Here is a 19,042-nt window from a genome sequence, read left to right as displayed (position 1 = left end):
GGGACGGGGGCTCCAAAATGGACAACCACAGGGATGCGCCAGGTACGGCCCGGGCCGGGCGGCTCCCGCCGCTCCCGGCTCTGCCCCGGCCCTCCCGGGGCTCTGCCCCGCTCCTCCCACCTCGCTGCCATCCCCCGGCTCGGCCCCACCGCTCCCGGGGCTCCGGCAGGCGGGGGTGGGGGTGTGCGCCCGGGGTGGGGGTGTGCCGGCAGAGCAGGGGGCTGGGGGAAGCTCCCCCCGTTAAATTCCCTCCTTTTTCCCCGCAGCGGAGCCGATCCGGGATCTCGGGTTGGATCCCCGCGGTCGTTCCCGGCTCGTTTTCCCCTAGGGAAGCCGGGCTGCTGGTTCGGGATGGCTCCTCTGTTAATTTCCCCCCGTTTTCTCACAGGAAATCCGAGCCCGGGGTGCGGGGTGGTCTCCCCGTTATTTTTCCTCCTCTCTTCCCCCAGGGAAGCAGAGCCGGTAGTTCGGGGAGGCTCCACTGATGATTTTTCCTCTCCTTTTCCCACAGGAAACCCAACTGTTCATTCCCTCCCTTTTCCCGTAGGAAAGCTGAGCTGGTGGTTTGTGGAGACCCCACTGTTGATTTTTTTTTCCTTTTTTTTTTTTTCTATAGAGGTGCTGAGTTTGGGGTGATCCCACAGTTTATTCCTTCCCTTTTCCCACAGGGAGAGCAAGCCTTGTTTTGGGATGATGCCTGTGTTAATCTCCCCTCTTTTCCCGTAGGAAGTACGAGCCTTGATTTGGAATGGTTTCCCGTTAATTCCCTCTATTTTCCCACAGGGAATGCGACCCTCGATTCAGGATGATTCCTGTTAAACACCAGCTTTTTCCTTCAGGAAAGATGCCCCTAATTTCGGGATGGTCCCTGTTCATTCCCCCCTTTTTCCACAGGGAAGACCAGCCTTGGTTTGGGATGGTCTCTCCATTAATTCCCTCCTTTTCCCTCAGGGAAATACGCTCCTCATTCCGGACAATTCCCAGGTTAATTCCCACCTTTTTCCCTCAGGGAATGTGAGCCTTTATTTGGGATGATCCCTATTAAATCCTGGCCTTTTCCCTCAGGGAATGCGCTCCTCATTCCTGACAATTCCCAGGCTAATTCCAGCCTTTTTCCCTCAGGGAAGGGGTCCCTCATTCCTGACAATTCTCAGGCTAATTCCCGCCTTTTTCCCTCAGGGAAGGGGCCCCTGATTCCTGACAATTCCCGAGTTAATTCCCGCCTTTTTCCCTCAGGGAATACGTCCCTCATCTGACAATTCCCAGGCTAATTCCCACCCTTTTCCCTCAGGGAATGCGCCCCTGATTCCCGACAATTCCCGAGTTAATTCCCACCTTTTTCCCTCAGGGAATGCGCCCCTGATTCCTGACAATTCCCGTGTCAATTCCCACCTTTTCCCTCAGGGAATACGCCCCTGATTCCTGACAATTCCCAAGTTAATTCCCGCCTTTTTCCCTCAGGGAAGGTGCCCCTGATTCCAGCCAGTTCCCAGGCTAATTCCCGCCTTTTTCCCTCAGGGAATACGCCCCTCATTCCGGACAATTCCCAGGCTAATTCCCGCCTTTTTCCCCCAGGGTAGGGGCTCCTCATTCCTGACAATTCCCGAGTTAATTCCCGCCTTTTTCCCTCAGGGAATGCGCCCCTCATTCCTGACAGTTCCCAGGCTAATTCCTGCCCTTTTCCCTCAGGGAATGCACCCCTGATTCCTGACAATTCCCGAGTTAATTCCTACCTTTTTCCCTCAGGGAATGCACCCCTCATTCCGGACAATTCCCAGGCTAATTCCCGCCTTTTTCCCTCAGGGAATGCGCCCTCATTCCTGACAATTCCCGGGCTAATTCCCGCCTTCTCCCTCAGGGAAGGTGCCCCTGATTCCAGCCAGTTCCCAGGCTAATTCCTGCCTTTTTCCCTCAGGGAATGCACCCCTGATTCCTGACAATTCCCGAGTTAATTCCCACCTTTTTCCCTCAGGGAATGCGCTCCTCATTCCAGCCAATTCCCGTGCTGATTCCTGCCCTTTTCCCTCAGGGAAGGCGAGCCGGTGGTTCGGCGTGTCCCAGTCCAAGTCGGCCAAGACGAGCGTGAACATCCTGCAGCAGGAGGAGCTGATCGCCCAGAAAAAACGGGAAATCGAGGCCCGGCTGGAGCAGCAGGCGCGGCAGAATTCCCTCAGCATCCCGCAGCTCCCGCTGCTCGGAGAGTACGTGGGAATCCCGGGAATCCCGGCCTTCCGGCTGCCAGAAATGGGGGGAATTGGGAAAGGGAGCTGAGGGAGGAAAAGCTCACTTTTGGTGGAGCAGAGGGAGGAAGATCACAATTTTAATGGAGAAAGGAAGGAAAATCCCGATTTTAATGGAGCAGGAGGAGGAAAATCACGGTTTTGGTGGATTAGGGAGCAAAAATCCCAGTTTTAGTGGAGCAAGGGGAGGAAAATCCCAATTTTAATAGAGGAGGAAAGAGATCTGAGGTTCTTTTGGGAATTTGGTGGCAGGTGAGGAAAATGACCAATTCCAGGCGTTTTTCCTGTCCCGAATCCCACATGGGAAGGGCAGGGAAGCTCCCAAATTCCAGCTCCTGTTTTTCTGTCCCCGCTCAGCGACGATGGCTCCGAGAGCGAGGCCTCCGTGTCCAACAAGTTTGTGAACGATGGGAGCTTCCTGCAGCAATTCCTGAAGCTCCAGAGGGAAAAATCCAATGCTGGTAGGTCCTTCCTTTCCCAACCCAAACCGGGGATTCCCAGGAACTCTGTCCCCTTCATTCTCCCCTCACAAACTGCCCCAAATCCCCCCCCAAAAATTCTGGGAATGCCCCAACTCCAAACCTGGGGAAGAAGCGGCTGGGGCAGACCTGGAGCCTCTCCCAACCCAAACCCAGGATTCCCAGGAATAATTTCCCTTCCTTCTGACTTCAGAAAATGCCCTAAATCCCCCTAACAAATAGCCCAGCCCAAACCCCAGGATTCCCAGGAATAATCTCCTTTCAATTTCTCCACAGAAAAATCCCCCCAACAACTCCATAAATGCCCCATCCCCAAACCCCTGAAAGAAGCAGCTGGAGCAGGCCCTGAGCTGAACGCTTCAGGCCTGGAGCCTTTCCCACCCCAAACCCAGGACTTCCAGGAATAATTTCCTCTTTATTCTCCCCTCAGAAACTGCCCCAAATCCCCACAACCACTCTGGGAATGGCCCAGCTCCAAACCCCTGAAAGAAGCAGCTGGAGCAGGCCCTGAGCTGAACGCTCCAGGCCTGGAGCCTTTCCCACCCCAAACCCAGAATTCCCCAGAATAATTTCCCTTCATTTTCTCCCCAGAAAATGCCCCAAATCCCCCCAACAGCTCAGGGAATGCCGCAGCTCCAAACCCTGGGAAGAAGCTGGCGCTGATGGGGAAGCGGCCGGGGCAGGCCCTGAGACTTTCCCACATCAAACACGGGATTTCCAAGAATAATTTCCCTTCATTTTCTCCCCAGAAAATGCCCCAAATCCCCCCAACACCCCCGGGAACGCCCCAACCCCCGGGAAGAAGCCGGCGCTGCTGGGGAAGCGGCCGGGGCAGGCCCTGAGCCGCATGCTGCAGGCCCGGAGCCTCTCCCTGCCCAAACCCAGCCCCGTCCTGAGCCGCCTCAGCGTCTTCCAGGGCCCCGACGAGGAGGAGGAGGAGGATTACGAGCAGTGGTTGGAGATCAAAGGTCAGTGGCAGCTCCTGCTCTGGGGCTGGAGCTGGGAATGTCCATCCCGGGGTAGTGGGGGCAGGATTCCCTCAGGCCCAGTGGGGAATGGGGTGGGATTCAGGTCTTGGGATAAGGGTTCAGATTCTGGGACAGGGATCAGTTTGGGATTGGAATTGCCTCAGTCCTGGTGGGGAATGGGGTGGGGCTCAGGTTTTGGGGTAAGGGTTGAGTTTGGGTTTGGATTCCCTCAGTCCTGGTGGGGAATGGGGTGGGATTCAGGTTTTGGGATAAGGGTTGAGTTTGGGATTGGATTCCCTCAGTCCTGGTGGGGAATGGGGTAGGATTCAGGTTTTGGGATAAGGGTTCAGATTCTGGGACAGGGATCAGTTTGGGATTGGAATTGCCTCAGTCCTGGTGGGGAATGGGGTAGGATTCAGGTTTTGGGATAAGGGTTCAGATTCTGGGACAGGGATCAGTTTGGGATTGGATTCCCTCAGGCCCAGTGGGGAATGGGGTGGGATTCAGGTCTTGGGATAAGGGTTCAGATTCTGGGACAGGGATCAGTTTGGGATTGGATTCCCTCAGTCCCAGTGGGGAATGGGATGGGATTCAGGTTTTGGGATAAGGGTTCAGATTCTGGGACAGGGATCAGTTTGGGATTGGATTCCCTCAGTCCCAGTGGGGAATGGGATGGGGTTTAGGTTTTGGGATAAGGGTTGAGTTTGGAATTGGATTCCCTCAGGCCCAGTGGGGAATGGGGTGGGATTCAGGTTTTGGGATAAGGGTTCAGATTCTGGGACAGGGATCAGTTTGGGATAGGATTCCCTCAGTCCCGGTGGGGAATGGGATGGGTTTCAGATCCTGGGACAGGGATCAGTTTGGGATTGGATTCCCTCAGTCCTGGTGGGAAGCTGGGTGGATTTATCCTAGGATAAGGGTCAGGGAGGGCCAGGATTCCCTCCTAGGATAGGGATCAAATTGGGACAGGATTTGGGGTGGTTTTATCCCAGGACAGGGCTCAGTCTGGGACAGGATTTGGGGTGGTTTTATCCCAGGGCAGGGCTCAGTTTGGGACAGGATTTGGGGTGGTTCTATCCCAGGGCAGGGCTCAGTTTGGGACAGGATTTGGGGTGGTTTTATCCCAGGACAGGGCTCAGTTTGGGACAGGATTTGGGGTGGTTTTATCCCAGGACAGGGCTCAGTTTGGGACAGGATTCCCTCAGCCCCATTGGAAAGCTGGTTATTTTATCCCTATTTTCCAGAAATGTATATTCCCAGCACAGTTTTGGGGCAGATTTCTCCTTTATGGACTGGAAATTCCAGCAGTTAATGCTGGTGGGCTCTTCCAAATCCAACCAAAATCTGAGGGATGAAATTCCTGACGTTTTAGATGTGAAATTCCCAATATTTTGCATATTCAATTCCTGATATTTTAGATATTTCTGACCTTCTTTGAATTCAATGTTTAAGTATTACTGACGTCAGCCCAGAAAAATTTATTTTCTCCAAATTATCTGAGTGCTTAGCCAGCCAAAAATTTGGGAAAATAACGGGTAGGGAGGAAAATGTTGTGATTTAATGGATTTGGTGGGTGGCAAATCCTAAAAATTCTGATTTGCACTTTTGGAATGTTGTACCAAGTGCTGGGCTCTCCAGGAAATCCTGGTTCTTGACCTTAAAATGGGATTTTAGGGGGTTTAAATGCTGGAAAAGGAGGAATTAGTGCAGGGGAAATCCATGTGTGTGAATAAATAAAATAAACAACGCGTCCAGCACGGAATTGTGCCCAGGTAAAACGCAAAATCCAGGTAAAAAAATCTCACCTGTAGGTCCTGGATGCCTGGAAAAACAAGGATGTGGCAGGAATTATCCCGGGTTTTATAGGGATCATCCAGGGCAGGAAGCCCCGAGGCAGATTTGCCTCAGAATGGGAATTTCACGGGTGGGTTTTAACGGATAAAAGGAGCTCAGCGAGCCACGCTCGGCTTTGTGGCTTCATTTATCCAGCCCCAGAGTCCCACAGAACCCTTTCTGCTGGGATTTGTACCAGCACAATCCTGGGAATCTGGGGTTTGAGCGTGAAACATGGGGAATATGAGAGAGCTGAGGTGGCTTTGCCTTAATTCCAGGATTTTGGGGCTGGATCAGTGCGGGTGGCTCTGCTCTGGCTTCCCAAAATGCCCAAAATCGCTGGGTTTATTCCCACTCTGTGATCCCTGTGGGAATTCCTGGGCACAGAAGCCAAACTCCAGGTTTTTGTTTTTTTTTTTTTTTTTGGAGCAGGAAAAGCTGCTGCTCCAGCCCCACAGTTCTGGGAATGGCTTGGCAGCTGGAATCTGGATTAAAACCGAATTCCTGCTCTTTCCCTGCTGGGATTTGTAAGGAGCAAATCCAGCAGGAGCCAGCTGTGCCACAGTTAAAGCTGGGATGAACTGGGAGCAATGGAAACCTCCAGACTGGGATGGGGTGGTGGATTCCCAATGCCTGGAATGCCCAAGGAAAGTGGGAAAAGAGAAGGCTCCAGGAAAACCTTGGAGCTGCTTCCAGAAGCTAAAGGGGCTCCAGGAGAGCTGGAGAGGGAGTTGGGACACGGGATGGAGGGACAGGACACAGGGAATGGGTTTAAACAGAGAAAGGGGAATTTCAGTGGGATTTTGGGAAGGAATTCCTGGCTGGAATGGGCTGGAATTCCCAGAGAAGCTGTGGCTGCCCCTGGATCCCCGGGAGTGGCCACAGAACGGTTGGAGAAGGGAAATTCCAGGCAGACCTCGGAGCCTAAAAGGGCTCCAGGAGAGCTGCAGAGAATTTGGGATAAGGGATGGAATTCCAGGAGCCAGGGAATGCCTTCAAACTGAGGGAGGGTGGGTTTAGGTGGGATTTTGGGAAGGAATTCCTGGCTGGGGGCGGGGGTGATGAGGGGCTGGGCTGCAATTCCCAGAGAAGCTGTGGAAGTGTCCAGGGAAAGCTCAGGATAGCAGAAAAAGCGGGAATGGGACGAGCTTTAACCTCCTCCCACCCCAAACTTTAGATTTCCCCCGGGGGAGCTCAGAACCCTGCAGGAAATCAGGAATTGTGCTGTGAACGCCTTTCTACAACTGCCTGCCCCGTTTCACCCTTTCTCTTCCCATATTCCCATGTGTCTGCTCCGTGGTTTTCGGCAGTAATTCCCTGTTTCCCGTTTGGGGGCAGTTGAACCCCAAGTACTGACAGCCTCCTTAAAGTTTTGCCCCCAGAGGACTCGGAGACGCGGCAGGTGGTGGAAAAGCTGGCAAGGTTCGTGGCTGAGGGCGGCCCCGAGCTCGAGAAGGTCGCCATGGAGGACTACAAGGACAATCCTGCTTTTTCGTGAGTTTGGGAATGCTTTCATCCCGAGGAAAGGGGCAGGAGGAGGCAGGAGTGGGCTCTGGGGGTTGTTCCCTGTCAGCGGGGGAAGTTTGGGCTTGGTGTTCTTCCCTAAGGGAGAATTTGGGATTTGAGAGGGGAAGGTTTGGGTTTGGTGTTCTTCCCTGAGAGGGAAAATTTGGGATTTGAGAGGGGAAGGTTTGGGTTTAGTGTTCTTCCCTGAGGGGGAAAATTTGGGATTTGAGCTAGAGAGAAAAATTTGGGCTTGGTGCTCTTTCCTGAGGGGGAAAAATTGGGATTTGAGAGGGGAAGGTTTGGGTTCAGTGTTCTTCCCTAAGGGAGAATTTGGGATTTGAGAGGGGAAAGTTTGGGTTTAGTGTTCTTCCCTGAGGGAGAATTTGGGATTTGAGATAGAGAGAAAAATTTGGGCTTGGTGCTCTTTCCTGAGGGGGAAAAATTGGGATTTGAGAGGGGAAGGTTTGGGTTCAGTGTTCTTCCCTAAGGGAGAATTTGGGATTTGAGAGGGGAAAGTTTGGGTTTAGTGTTCTTCCCTGAGGGAGAATTTGGGATTTGAGATAGAGGGGAAAATTTGGGCTTGGTGCTCTTTCCTGAGGGGGAAAATTTGGGATTTGAGAGGGGAAGGTTTGGGTTTAGTGTTCTTCCCTGAGGGGGAAAAATTGGGATTTGAGAGGGGAAGGTTTGGGTTCAGTGTTCTTCCCTGAGGGGGAAAAATTGGGATTTGAGAGGGGAAAGTTTGGGTTTGGTGTTCTTCTCTGAGGGGGAAAATTTGGGATTTGAGCTAGAGAGGAAAATTTGGGCTTGGTGCTCTTTCCTGAGGGGGAAAATTTGGGATTTGAGCTAGAGGGGAAAGTTTGGGTTCAGTGTTCTTCCCTGAGAGGGAAAATTTGGGATTTGAGAGGGGAAAGTTTGGGTTTGGTGTTCTTCCCTGAGGGGGGGAGAATTTGGGATTTGAGCTGGGGGAGAAATTTAGGTTTCTTATTCTTCCCCGATGGGGAAAATTTGGGATTTGAGAGGGGAAAATTTGGGCTTGGTGCTCTTTCCTGAGGGGGAAAATTTGGGATTTGAGGGGAGAAAATGTTTGGATTTGAGGGGTGAAAAATTTTTTTAATCCCAGCACTGGTGAGCAAAGGATTCCTCCTTAATTTCCCTTCAAGCAACAAAAATTTGGATGCAAATCCTTGGAATAAAACTCCAAAATCCAATTCCATGTTTTAGGTGCATTCTGAGTAGTTCCTCCACTTTTCCATGTGGGAGTTGGAGCTGTTTCTATCCCAGAATATCAATATTTGGATTTGCCTTTTTCCCAGGTTTTTGCATGATAAGAACAGCAGAGAATTCCTTTACTACAGGAAGAAAGTGGCAGAAATAAGGAAAGAAAATCAAAATTCCCAAGCAGCCTCTTCCCAAAAAGGTAATTCCCACTAAAATCTGGGGAATGGCAACAGCACGAGGGAAATTTGGGGTTTATTTGGGAGTGGGGTGAAGATTTGGCTGCCTGGAAAGAAAATTCCCAACACAAGGAGAATCAAATCCTTGTGCCAAAAAAATGTGGATTCCCAAAATATTCCTGGGATTTTGAATGGGATTTTCCTTGTAGTTGTCAAAAATATTCCAAAATAATTCTCCAGCATTGAAAATTTAGGAAGAGGGGAATTTTTTCCCCTCAGTTTTTGTTGGGTTTGATGGGAGTATCCACCCTTTTCCAGGTGAGATTTGGGATTTTCCATAGGGAATTTCCCCTGAAACAGCCTCCAGGGGGTGCAGTGAGAGGAGAGTTAAGTGGGTTTATAGGGAATTTGGAATTTTCCAAAGGATTTCCTGTTGTTCCTGGGTAATTCAGGGGCAAAATGCTGAAATGTGGATAATCCTGGGTGGTGTAATCCTATGGGAAAAATGCCTGGCACAAGGGAAAAATCAAAATTTTTTAATTAGGGATAAATCCAGGTGATTTAATCCTATGGAAAAGTTCCTGATAGAGGGGAAAATGACAAAACCGTTAACTGGGCTTAATTCCAAGTGGTTTGATCCTAGAGAAAAGTGCCTGACACACGGAAAATTTGGGATTTGGGAGCCCAAAGGTGCCTTATGTCTCATCTCTCCCATCCCTGCTCCCCAAAGTCAGGCCTAAGCTGCAGTTTTTGTGCTTTCAGCTGTTCCTTTGTGCCAATTGTCCCCCTTTAAACCCAACATTTGGCCTAATCCTGCTCTTGGGGCCCTTGGGCTGGGTTAGGCCCTGTCCCTGCTCCCCAAACTCGGGTTTAAGCTGAAGTTTTTGTGCCACTCAGCCATTCCTTTGTACCAATTCTCCCCCTTTAAACCCGGCTTTAGGCCTCACTGGGTTCCTTAGGCCCCGTCCCTGCTCCCAAAGTCAGATTTAACCTGATGTTTCATGCTATTTAACTGTTCCTTTGTACCAATTCTCCTCCTTTAAACCCGACTTTAGGCCTCTCTGGGGTCCTTAGGCCGGGTTAGGCTGGGCTGGGGTGAGCTGGGCCCAGGACTAATCCCTGCCTAAAGTTTCCCCCCCAGCCGACCAGGAGACGCGGAACTCGGCGGAGAAGCTGGCGCAGTTCGTGGCTGCGGGGGGGCCCGAGGTGGAGGCCATTGCCCTGCAGAACAACAGGGAGAACCCTGCCTTCAGGTGTGCAGAATTCCTGGCTTTTGGGGGGCTTTTTTTCCCAGGAAATTCCCAGGGAAAGTCCTGGGAAATCTGAGTTTAGGAGGACATTGGGGTTTTGGAGAAGCAGGACTTGAGGGGGCTCAAGTTTGGGGGGGCTGAGGTGAGAACTTTGCCCTGCAGAACAACAGGGAGAACCCTGCCTTCAGGTGTGCAGAATTCCTGGCTTTTGGGGGGCTGTTTTCCCAAGGAATTCCCAGGGAAAGTCCTGGGAATTCTGAGTTTAGGAGGACATTGGGGTTTCAGAGAAATGGGATTTGAGTGGGCTCGAGTTTGGGGGGGCTGAGGTGAGAACTTTGCCCTGCAGCACAACAGGGAGAACCCTGCCTTCAGGTACAGGGAATTCCTGATTTTTAGGGGTTGTTTTCCAGGGAATTCCCATGAAATTGACTGGGAAATTCCCGGGAATTCTGAGCTTAGGAGGACACTGGGGTTTTGGAGCGGTGAGACTTGAGGTGCTCAAGTTTGGGGTGCAGCACATTCCTGCTTTTTGGGGCTGGTTTTCCTTTATGGAATTGTGTTCCCTGATGCCAGTGGAAGCTGCACTGGCTGCAGGAATACACGGGATGGTGCTGGAGAGCTGGGAATGCTCTGGGAATTGCAGGAGGGAAAAATCCAGTGCTGGATCCCAGCCCTGGAGAGCTGGGAATGCTCTGGGAATTGCAGGAGGGAAAATTCCTGAGAAAACTCTGCTGGATCCCAGCCCTGGAGAGCTGGGAATGCTCTGGGAATGCTGTGGGCATTCCAGGAAGGAAAATTCCAGTGCTGGATCCCAGCCCTGGAGAGCTGGGAATGCTCTGGGAATTGCAGGAAGGAAAATTCCTGAGGAAACTGTGGTGGATCCCAGCCCTGAGACTGACTGGAGAGCTGGGAATGACAGGCAGGAATTCCACGGCTGGATCCCTGCTCTGAGTGGAGCTGGGAATGATCTGGGAATGCTGTGGGCAATCCAGGCAGGAATTCCACGGCTGGATCCCTGCTCTGAGTGGAGCTGGGAACGATCTGGGAATGCTGTGAGCATTTCAGGCAGGAATTCCACAGCTGGATCCCTGCTCTGAGTGGAGTTGGGAACGATCTGGGAATGCTGTGGGCAATCCAGGCAGGAATTCCACGGCTGGATCCCTGCTCTGAGTGGAGCTGGAGAGCTGGGAATGCCCTGGGAATGCCCTGGGAATGCCCTGGGAGCATTCCAGGCTGGCATTCCCGGCTGATCCCGTTGTTTGCAGGTTCCTGTACGAGCCCCACAGCAAAGGGCACCGCTACTACCGCCAGAAGCTCGAGGAGTTCCGCAGGGCCCGGGCTGCCCCCGGGGGCTCCCCCTTTCCTGGGAATCCCCCCTTTCCCGGGAATCCCCCCTTTCCCGGGGGCTCCCCTTTTCCCGGAGAATCCGGCCTCAAACGGAAAAGCAGCCCCGAGGCTTCTCCCTCCCCTCTGTGCTTCCCCCCTCTCCCCGTTCCCTCCCCTCTCCCCGTTCCCTCCCCTCTCCCTGTTCCCTCCCCTCTCCCTCTCCCCATTCCCATCCCGCCGCCTCTGCCTCTTCCCGTTCCCTCTCCCGTCGTTCCCGCCGCTCTTCCCATTCCCTCGGCCTCTCCTGCCCCATCCTCATCCTCCACCTCCCCTCCGGATCAGCTGGCCCCAAATTCTGCCCTGATCCCAAATCCAGCCTTGATCCCAAACCCAGCTGCAATCCCAAATCCTGCCACGGTCCCAAATCCATCCGTGACCCCAAATCCCGCCCCGGTCCCGAGCCCCGCTCCGGGCAGCACCAAAAAGAAGAGGAAGAGCCGGTGGGGGCCGGAGGAGGAAAAGGTGGAATTGCCCCTCCCCCAGCTGGTGCAGCAGCTGGATTCTCCCTCTCCCCTCTCAGGTGAGTGGGATTGGGTTTTCCTGGGAATTCCGTGGCTCCAAAGTGGTTTTTTCTTTCCTGAGATGAACGTGGATCAAGTTTTCCAAGGAATCTCTGCTGTCAATCCCGTTTTTTCCCAGTGGTTTTATTTTCCTTTTTTTTTTTTTTTTTCTTTTCCCACCCTTTTATTCCCTTCAATTCCCTCTCTGAGATTTTTCCAATCTCCCAGATTTTTCCCAAAGGTTTTTCCCTGTTTTTTCCTGCAGTTCAGGACCTGAAGGGTCTGGGATACGAGAAGGGCAAACCCGTGGGACTGGTGGGAGTCACGGAGCTCTCAGAGGCCCAGAAGAAGCAGCTGAAGGAGCAGCAGGAGGTGAATCCCAAAAATCCTCCCCGAGTTCCCTCCCGTGGGAATAACAAAGGTTTTCCATCATGGAATCCCTGGGATTCCTTGGGAGCAGCATGGGGCTGGAATCAGCCGGAATAGCAGAGGGTTTGGGAATAAAGAGCTTTCCAGCCCAAAAACCCCAAATCCCAAAGGAGCTTTCCAGCCCTAAAATCCCAAAGGAGCTTTCCAGCCCTAAAATCCCAAATCCCACAGGACTTTTACAGCCCTAAAATCCCAGATACCAGAGGAGCTTTTCCAGGGATTAATCCCATTTTTCCCAGGACAGATCCCATTTCCCAGGACAGATCCCACTTTCCCAGGACAGATCCCATTTTCTCAGGACAAACCCCATTTCCCAGGACAAATCCCATTTCCCCAGGACAAACCCCATTTCCCAGGACAGATCCCCTTTCCCCGGGCTGAACCCCGTTTCCCCAGGACAAATCCCATTTCCCCAGTACAGATCCCATTTCCCAGGACAAATCCCATTTCCCAGGACAGATCCCCTTTCCCTGGGCTGAACCCCATTTCCCAGGACAAACCCCATTTCCCAGTACAAATCCCCTTTCCCAGGACAAACCCCCTTTCCCCGCGCTGATCCCCTTTGTTTCCCCGGGCTCCCAGATGCAGCAGATGTACGACATGATCATGAAGCACAAGCGGGCGATGCAGGAGATGCAGCTGCTGTGGGAGCGGGCGCTGCAGCAGCACCAGCACGGCTACGACAGCGACGAGGAGGTGGACAGCGAGCTGGGCACCTGGGAGCACCGCCTGCGCCGCATGGAGATGGACAAGACCCGCGGTGCGTGGGGATTCCAGAGGGAATTCCATCCCTGGGGAGCAGCAGGGTGGGTGGGATTGGGAATTCCAGATGGGAATTCCATCCCTAGGGAGATGAACAAGACCCAGGGTGGGTAGGATTGGAGGTTCCAGAGGGAATTGCATCCTCTGGGGAGCAGCAGGGTCGGTGGGATTGGGAATTCCAGATGGGAATTCCATCCCTAGGGAGAACCGCCTGCGCCGCATGGAGATGGACAAGACCCGCGGTGCGTGGGGATTCCAGAGGGAATTCCATCCCTGGGGAGCAGCAGGGTGGGTGGGATTGGGAATTCCATCCCTAGGGAGCAGCAGGGTGGGTGGGATTGGGAATTCCATCCCTAGGGAGCAGCAGGGTGGGTGGGATTGGAATTCCATCCCTAGGGAGCACCGCCTGCGCCGCATGGAGATGGACAAGACCCGCGGTGCGTGGGGATTCCAGAGGGAATTCCATCCCTGGGGAGCAGCAGGGTGGGTGGGATTGGGAATTCCAGATGGGAATTCCATCCCTAGGGAGATGAACAAGACCCAGGGTGGGTAGGATTGGAGGTTCCAGAGGGAATTCCATCCCTAGGGAGCAGCAGGGTGGGTGGGATAGGGAATTCCATCCCTGGGGAGCACCAGGGTGGGTGGGATTGGGAATTCCATCCCTAGGGAGATGAACAAGACCCAGGGTGGGTAGGATTGAAGGTTCCAGAGGGAATTGCATCCCTGGGGAGCAGCAGGGTGGGTGGGATAGGGAATTCCATCCCTGGGGAGCACCAGGGTGGGTGGGATTGGGAATTCCATCCCTTCGGAGCACCGCCTGCGCCGCATGGAGATGGACAAGACCCAGGGTGCGTGGCACTGGGGATTCCAGAGGGAATTCCATCCCTGGGGAGATGGGGTGGATGGGATAGGGAATTCCATCCCTGGGGAGCAGCAGGGTGGGTGGGATTGGGAATTCCAGATGGGAATTCCATCCCTAGGGAGATGGACAAGACCCGGGGTGCGTGGGATTGGGGATTCCAGAGGGAATTCCATCCCTAGGGACGTGGAGTGTGTGGGACTGGGAATTCCAGATGGGAATTCCATTCTTAGGGAGCACGAGGGTGCGTGGGATTGGGAGTTCCAGTGGGAATTCCATCCCTAGGGAGCACCAGGATGGGTGGGATTGGGAATTCCATCCCTAGGGAGCACCAGGATGGGTGGGATTGGGAATTCCATCCCTAGGGAGCACCGCCTGTGCGCATGGAGATGGACAGGACATGGGGTGTGTGGGACTCAGAGTTCCAGAGGGTTCCAGATGGGAATTCCATCCCTAGGGAGCACCAGGATGGGTGGGATCAGCATTCCAAAGGGGGATTTCTATCCCTAGGGAGATGGACAAGACCCAGGGTGGGTGGGACTGGGAATTCCAGAGGGAATTCCATCCCTAGGGAGCAGCAGGCTGGACTGGGATCCCAGCATTCCAAAGGGGGAATTCCATCCCTATCCTGCTGGACTGGGAGCTGCAGGGAGAATCCCATCCCAGAGCATTCCAGAGGGTGAATTCCATCCCTATCCTCCTGGATTTGAAGCTGCAGGGACAGTCCCTCCTGGGATGCTCCCCAAATTCCAAGGGGTGATCCATAAGTGCTCTCTTTTCCATGGCTTTTCAAAGTGATCTCACTGGGCATTCCTGGGAGGCTCCACAAATCCCAAGGGATTCTCCATGGATGTTGCTCTCTCCGTGGTTTTCCAGAGTAGGGATTCTCAGTGCATGTTCCTAGGAGGCTCCATGAATCCCAAGGAATTCCCCATGGTTTTCTCCATGGTTTTCTCCATGGTTTTCCAGAGTGGGGATCCCAATGGGCATTCCTGGGCTGCTGCACAAATCCCAAGGGATTCTCCATGATTTCTCAGCCTGGGGATCTCGTGCATCCCTGGGCTGCTCCACGAATCCCAGGGGATTCTCCATGAGCTCGGGGTTGTCCTGCTTTTCCAGAGTGGGCGGAGCAGCTGACGCAGATGGGCCGAGGGAAACATTTCATCGGGGATTTCCTCCCGCCCGACGAGCTGGAAAAGTTCATGGAGACCTTCAAGGCACTCAAGGTGAGGATTTCTGGGATTCTGGGAATGCTCCGGACTCATCCCACGGCTGGGAATTCCTCGGGCGCTCCTTGCTCCAGGCATTCCTGCAGGGGAAAAAAGGGATCAGATTCCCACTCTTAGCAGGGAAATGGGGCAATATTTGGGAAAAATCCCTTCCCTGGGAGGGAATGGGGTGGAATTCCCAAAGGATCCGTGGCTGCTCCATCCCTCGGAGTGTCCAAGAAATGTTGGGAGCATTCCCAACATCATGGGAAGTGTCCCTGCCCACGGGACTGGATGGGCTTTAAGGTCCCTTTCCACTCTGGAATTCCACGATTTGGGATTTTTCTGGAATTCCAGACAAACCTCCCTCTCTTTGGGATCAGTGGGTACCAAGCTGGGAAAAAATGGGAATTTTTCTCCAGCTGTTTGCAAGGAAGTGCAAACCCCAAGCCCACAACCTCCAGCACCTTCCAGTCCTTCCCAAACCCTGGAATTCCTGGAAGCTGCCTCATCCCTGTTTTCCAGCACGGGGCCTGACATTCCCTGGGATTCCCTTAGGAAAGAACGGATCTGAGGCTGGATCCAGGGAACAACCTGGAATTCCGGAGCTGTTGTTGGAATCCCGGGAAATCCTGGCAGTTCTTTCCCAAAATCCCAGTTTGGGGGTGGGTGGAGCTGCTTTCCCTGTGATCCATGGATTAAAAAATCCCCCTTTCCCTGCTTTTCCCGCTGCAGGAGGGCCGGGAGCCGGATTATTCCGAGTACAAGGAATTCAAGCTGACGGTGGAAAACATCGGATACCAAATGCTGATGAAAATGGGATGGAAGGAAGGAGAGGGATTGGGATCCGATGGACAGGGAATTAAAAATCCCGTCAGCAAGTGAGTGCTCCTACGGATAATTCCTTCCTTTTCTCCCAGGAATTCCTGCTGGAATCGCAGCCCAGCTGGGATTCCCCACCTGAGCATGGAAAACTCAGCCCAGCAGAGAATTCCTGATTTTTTGGGGGGAGATTTCTCCTGGATTTGTGGCTGTAGCTGGTGCAGGAATTGTCTGAGCGCCCAAATCCTGAATTTCCAACCCAAATTTCCATAGGGAAGTGCAGCTCCAAGAATTCCTGTCTGCGCCTCCCTTCTCCCAGGATTAAATCCTTAAAATGGGAAATTCCTGGGAATATTTGCTCTCCTTGGTGTCATAAAATCCTGGAAATATTAAAAAAAAAACAGTGGGAAGCACATCCAGGGGAGGATATTCCAGCCAGGATCTGAGCTTTGTGTGATCCTACGAGTCTTGATTTCATTCCATGCCCAGGAATGTTGGGATTTGATCCCACTTTGGGTATTCCAAAGGGTTTTTTAAGGTGGATCAGCTTCCATCCAAACCTCAGGAATTTGGGATAGGAAACCAATCCCTGCTTCCATCCAAATTCCCAGGGATTTGGGATAGGAAACCAATCCCTGCTTCCATCCAAATTCCCAGGGATTTGGGATAGGAAACCAATCCCTGCTTCCATCCAAATTCCCAGGGATTTGGGATAGGAAACCAATCCCAGCTTCCATCCAAATTCCCAGGGATTTGGGATAGGAAACCAATCCCTGCTTCCATCCAAATTCCCAGGGATTTGGGATAGGAAACCAATCCCTGCTTCCATCCAACACCAAACCCTGGGAATTTGGGAAATGAGACCAATCCCAGCTTCCATCCAAACCCCGGGAATTTGGGAAGGAGATGCGGGGAGGTCCCGGGGCACAGTTCCCGTGGGGGTTCCCAGGGTGTCCGAGCCATTCCCGGATTTCCTGCAGGGGCACCACGACCATGGACGGGGCGGGATTCGGGATCGAGCGCCCGGCGGAGCTGACCAAGGAGGACGACGAGTACGAGGCCTTCCGCAAGCGCATGATGCTGGCGTACCGCTTCCGGCCCAACCCGCTGGTACGGGATAACGGGATTGGGATAACGGGAATGGGATTGGGATAACGGGAATGGGATGGGATTGATGCTGTGTACCGCTTCCGGCCCAACCCGCTGGTATGGGATAACGGGATAACGGGAATGGGATCGGGATAACGGGAATGGGATTGGGATTGATGCTGGCGTACCGCTTCCGGCCCAACCCGCTGGTACGGGATAACGGGATAACGGGAATGGGATTGGGATAACGGGAGTGGGATGGGATTGATGCTGTGTACCGCTTCCGGCCCAACCCGCTGGTACGGGATAACGGGATTGGGATAACGGGAATGGGATTGGGATAACAGGAATGGGATCATGGGAATGGGATTGGGATAACGGAAATGGGATAACGGGAATGGGATTGGGATAACGGGAATGGGATTGGGATAACGGGAATGGGATTGGGATAACAGGAAAGGGATCATGGGAATGGGATTGGGATAACGGGAATGGGATGGGATTGATGCTGGTGTCTCGCTTCCTGCCAAACCCGCTGGTGTGGGATTGGATTGGCATCGTGGGAACAGGGATGGGATGGATGGAGTGGAGTTGGGAATGGGAATGGGATGGAGCCAGTGATGAGGGAGAGTCCCAGGAACGGGGCAGGGATGGATCCATTGGGATGGGGCAGGGACGGATCCCCTGGAACGGGAGTGTCCCAAACCCAGGCAGGCACAGGGACAAATCCCTGCGATCTCCGGGGTAGCTCTGGGAATGTTGGCAATTGGGAAATTCCTCTTGGATTCTCTCCTCATCCTGAACCAAATCGTCCTCCCGGAATTCCCTGGATGCAGAATTCTCCTTCCCATTTTTTTGTTTCCTTCAAATCCCAATTTTATTCCCATCTTTATCCCAATTCAACCCCTGCCAAGGGAAGCTTCTCCTTGAATCCCATTATTTCTTTGGAATTGCCTTTTTCCAGGGGTCAAAACCAAGCTTGGATTTTCCCTTTTCCCTTTCCAGCCAAAAACTGCCTTTAATTTTGGTGGGAAAAAAAAAAAACTTGGAAAATGTCACATTCCAGTGGCTTTCCCAGAGAATCCAGATGTTGATTTTTGGGATAAAATCCCCAATCCTGATGATTTTTCCGTTGTTTTTTTCTCCCTACAGAACAACCCACGGCGACCTTACTACTGAGGAGGGCTTTTCCCAACAGATTTCCTGGGAATTCTTATCCCAAACTTCATTATCCATCTCTTTTCTCCCGATATTATCCGGCTTTTTTTGGAATCACAGCTCCTCCTTCCCCCATGGAAAAGCTTTCCCAGCTTTTTTTGGGGACACGGGGAGGGTTTGGAGCAGCCCCAAAAATCCCCCAGGTGCCTCCAGTTCCAAGGAGTTTGGGATTTTTGGGAATGGCAAATCTTGTGCTGCTCCAGGAGGGGGGGGGATTTTATTCCTTGATTTCATCTTGGAATCCCAAATCCAAGGGATTTTGGGGAATTTGGGGAACCAGTGCCTCCAGTTTTGCCTCTGGATGGGCGGATCTGGCCCGGATCCGTTGGGAATTCCAGGATTTGATGGATCCAGGGGGGATTTATTCCCTTCCCAGGGATTTTGCCAACACCTCCTGTGCTTTGGGATGAAGAAGACCCAAAATTCCAAAGCCACACTTTGGAAAAATCCAACAAAATTCCAGCACCACGCTTTGGAAAAATCCAGTTGGATTTTGTTGTCCTAAAATGGAAAAAAAAAAAAAAAAACTCTGGAAATACAAATTTTCTTCATGGAGTCTGTAAATAAAATCAAACTTGTTTGTTCCTTAGGTTTAATCCTTAGAATTTTTTGGGAAGAGAGGGATTTTTTTTTTTTTTTTTTAGGGTGGGAGGCTGCTCTGGAGCTGGGTTTTCCAAGGATTTTCAGAGAAAAAAGCTGGATTTGGTTCCTTTTTTGGGATACTTGATATGATTCTTTTTTAAGTTACAAAGTCAAGGGTTTGGCTTTTAATTAAAACCATTCCAAAGCTGGAGGGGGGGGGGAAGATTATCCAGGGAAAATCCAAAATCTGGGAGCCTGGGGCCCCGGGATCCCAGTCCTTCCTGGATCCCATTCCCGATCCCAGTCCCCAATCCCAGTCCTTCCTGAAGCCCGATCCCAGTCATTCCTGAGATCCCATTCCCTATCCCAGTCCCCAGTTCCAGTCATTCCCTGGATCCCATTCTTGATCCCAGACCTTCCCTGGATCCCATTCCCGGATCCCAGTCCTTCACTGGATCCCAGTCCTTTCCTGGATTCCAGTCCCAGATCCCAGTCCCAGATCCCAGTCATTCCCTGG

The 19,042-nt window shown here is 52.6% G+C and overlaps 1 protein-coding gene across 3 annotated transcripts; it reads left to right on the top strand.

Annotated features, from left to right (window-relative positions):
• Nucleotides 1-18,532, top strand: SUGP1 (SURP and G-patch domain containing 1). 3 transcript variants are annotated; one of them, XM_053966055.1, is made up of 14 exons: nucleotides 1-42; nucleotides 2,030-2,201; nucleotides 2,598-2,701; nucleotides 3,469-3,687; nucleotides 6,903-7,014; nucleotides 8,340-8,443; nucleotides 9,550-9,673; nucleotides 10,936-11,576; nucleotides 11,822-11,928; nucleotides 12,568-12,745; nucleotides 14,726-14,832; nucleotides 15,550-15,695; nucleotides 16,617-16,746; nucleotides 17,878-18,532. In XM_053966055.1, the coding sequence occupies exons 1-14, from the start codon at nucleotides 18-20 to the stop codon at nucleotides 17,902-17,904; spliced, it is 2,196 nt and encodes a 731-aa protein (XP_053822030.1). In that variant the 5' UTR covers nucleotides 1-17; the 3' UTR covers nucleotides 17,905-18,532. The 3 variants fall into 3 exon arrangements, with proteins under 3 accessions (XP_053822030.1, XP_053822029.1, XP_053822028.1); XM_053966054.1 differs by having other exon boundaries at nucleotides 6,891-7,014; nucleotides 9,562-9,673; XM_053966053.1 differs by having other exon boundaries at nucleotides 6,891-7,014.
• The last annotated feature ends 510 nt before the right edge of the window (nucleotides 18,533-19,042 follow it).

This window comes from Vidua chalybeata, chromosome 27 (assembly GCF_026979565.1).
Source record: "Vidua chalybeata isolate OUT-0048 chromosome 27, bVidCha1 merged haplotype, whole genome shotgun sequence".
In the NCBI taxonomy this organism is placed as follows: Eukaryota; Metazoa; Chordata; class Aves; order Passeriformes; family Viduidae; genus Vidua; species Vidua chalybeata.
This window is presented reverse-complemented; position numbering and strand designations above follow the sequence as displayed.

Excerpts from the sequence above, each read along its gene's own strand:
- SUGP1 (XM_053966053.1), top strand. The coding sequence starts at position 18 with ATGGACAACCACAGGGATGCGCCAG. Across the intron at positions 11,577-11,821 it reads TTCTCCCTCTCCCCTCTCAG|TTCAGGACCTGAAGGGTCTG; the intron begins GTGAGTGGGATT and ends TTTTTCCTGCAG. Across the intron at positions 12,746-14,725 it reads GGAGATGGACAAGACCCGCG|AGTGGGCGGAGCAGCTGACG; the intron begins GTGCGTGGGGAT and ends CTGCTTTTCCAG.